General features: G+C 35.2%; 1 protein-coding gene across 1 annotated transcript; it reads right to left on the bottom strand.

The window, feature by feature from the left end:
- Positions 1–29: 29 nt before the first annotated feature.
- Positions 30–1,188, bottom strand: LOC111388463 (rust resistance kinase Lr10-like; the record flags this gene model as incomplete). The annotated part of the gene is made up of 1 exon (XM_023013175.1): positions 30–1,188. A coding segment is annotated over one exon (1,077 nt), but the record flags the coding sequence as incomplete, so codon positions are not given.
- Positions 1,189–2,678: the final 1,490 nt, after the last annotated feature.

The following is a 2,678-nucleotide window of genomic DNA, read 5'->3' as shown; positions in this document are numbered from 1 at the left end:
GTATCAATTTGAGTATTGATAGGTAAAGATTTATCACTCAACATTTAAATTTACTGAACTAGAAGCATTGTATAGCAAGGATGTGGACTCGGTCAAATATGTTCCCCACGTTTAGTCCTCAAGTGGCGCAACTTGTAGGGTTGGTTGGCAAGGCTGAGGAGGGATTTGCAGAGTCTCAACTTCACTTTCAAGCATTTCCATTACTTTACTCATTGAAGGACGATCCACAGGATTCATCTGTATGCACCATAATGCAACTATTGTCATCTTCCTAGTAATCTTCCTTTCTTCATAGCTGAATTCCTCAGCATCTCCAATTTCAAGATCCTTACCCTTGTTGAAACGATCATATATCCAATCGGGGAAGTATTGGCTAGAAAGTTCCGTATTTTGTATCAATTCTCTCTTTAGACCTAACATTTCGATCAACAACATTCCGAAGCTATAAACATCTGCCTTGTACGAGACAGCCCCAATGCCTCTGTTGATCAATTCAGGAGCTACATAAACAATTGTACCTCGTGCAGCAGTAATAGTCACAATACTATTTCCAGTCGGGTAAGATCTGGCTAGCCCGAAATCAGAAATTTTAGGAGTGAAGTTATCATCGAGAAGTATGTTGTGTGGCTTGATATCGAAATGCAGAATTCGCATGTCACAGCCTCGATGCAAATACTCAATCCCTCGAGCAACTCCAAGTGTAATCGCATGCTTTTTCTCCCAAGTTAATGAATGAGTTACACCTTGCTGACAAGAGAGGTACTTCTCAAGTGAACCATTAGGCATGAAGTCAAATACAAGAGCACACTTGGACATATCTGCACAATAACCAACAAGTCGAACTATATTGATGTGATGAATTCTTCCGGTAGTTGTAACTTCATTGATAAAATCTTGTCCATTTGATTTATTTTTGCCCAGTATTTTCACTGCTACATCCCTTCCACTTCGAAGCTTTCCTTTGTAAGCTAAACCATAGCCTCCTTCACCTAATTTTTCCTGAAAACCTTTGGTCATTTTCTTTATTTCTGAATAGGAGTAATTGATGGGCATCAGGTTATTCTGACTTCGTAGAAAGTCTTCTATTGCTTTAAACATTGATATGTGTCTTCTTCTCAGTTTATAGACAAGTAATCCGACTGCGAATGGAATTCCAATAAAGATCCTCGCTGCAAGGTTGATCTCTGTTCATTTAGAAACGAGAAGAATAATGAAAAAGTTATTTAGCAAAGACATGATACTCTAGGAATTCTTTCTTTGCCTGGCCCATTAAAAATCATGTACTATTTTACATGTGTTTGAGCCCCATTTATACGTAGAATAGGTTTTATGGTAGTGATTTTTTTGGAGAATGGATGATAAAAAGTAGAGAAAAATTTTAGGTTTACATGTAAAATTATTTTATTAAGAAAATGCCTGGTTAAAAATGAGTTTTTATAAAATGAATCTCAAATAGGGTTTATATATATGTTGGAAAAACATGTCAGGGTTCTCAAAGTGGGGGTTGACTTGACCCATAGCCTTTAAAACCAGATAAGACACAATAATTTGATTTTGAATTCAAACTGCAACTTCTATATACCTTGCTCAAATTTCCTTGCTTCTCATATGCGTTTGGAAGAGAAGTGACTGAAGTTAGAGAAAAATGGGACAAAAATATATTCATGCGTGAAACTGCTACAGTAATAGAAATGGTTAGGATATAATAATTTTGTTTATAAAGTTGGCACTTAAGTTGTGGAAAGGAGACTCGTTCTATTGTGCTTCAGTTTTAGACCCTTTGTACATTAAATTGCAGATTCGAAATATAGAAAAAGTAAGGAGTAGATAGCACAAAACGTCTCTATCTTTCAATGTTAATATGCAAAATGTTTTTGCCTTTCATTTTTTGACTTTTTTATCCCTATTTCCACTTTTCATTGTGTAAAATGTCATTTTCATCCATTTTTACTATTTTACCCTCCTTTCAAATAAAATAAAAAGAAAAAAAATAGAAAACATAGAGAACAAATTGCAACTATAACCCTATATTTTCCAAAAATTACAAATCACTTGCAAAATATACCAAATCCATACCATCATTTTATCCCCTCCACTTCATATCAAAATTAACCCATTTTTGCAAGAGAAATATTTTTGTCGGATCATTTTCACCATTTTCCCAATCACCGTCGTTCAAGATTATGGCGGTAGCTATTGGAATTCATAGCATAAATCTCTCATTTCTTTCCCATAACAAATCTACTAAGATTTTTTCTTCAAGCCCTGGTTTATCCCTGTCTAATTCCACCAAGAAAACCCCACAAAATTATGTATCTTCATCAATCACTTCACGAAATTCAGCCATTTTTAAGGAGGACTTGCAGAATAAAGATGCACTTTTCCTAAAAAGAATTTATCCTTTGATGCTGGAGTCAATTTCGGATATTGCAAAGAATTTGAATCAGGCTCCCTTAATGGTCCACATCTATTCAGAAGATGATGGGGTGAGGTTCAAGACAAACTAGGCCATTTTTGAGAAATATTTTCAACTAATTGCCCCTTTTGAATGCCTCCGTCATTGCTAAGATGGTTGAGGTTGTAAAGAGGTGAAGATGGGGCCCTTATATGAAGTGAAGTGGATAAAATGATGGTATAGATTTGGTATATTTTGTGAGTGATTTGTAATTTTTTGAAAA

This window comes from Olea europaea, unplaced genomic scaffold (genome assembly GCF_002742605.1).
Source record: "Olea europaea var. sylvestris unplaced genomic scaffold, O_europaea_v1 scaffold4971, whole genome shotgun sequence".
Lineage (NCBI taxonomy): Eukaryota > Viridiplantae > Streptophyta > Magnoliopsida > Lamiales > Oleaceae > Olea > Olea europaea.
The sequence above is the reverse complement of the archived record's forward strand: the minus strand, read 5'-3'. Positions and strand labels throughout refer to the sequence as shown.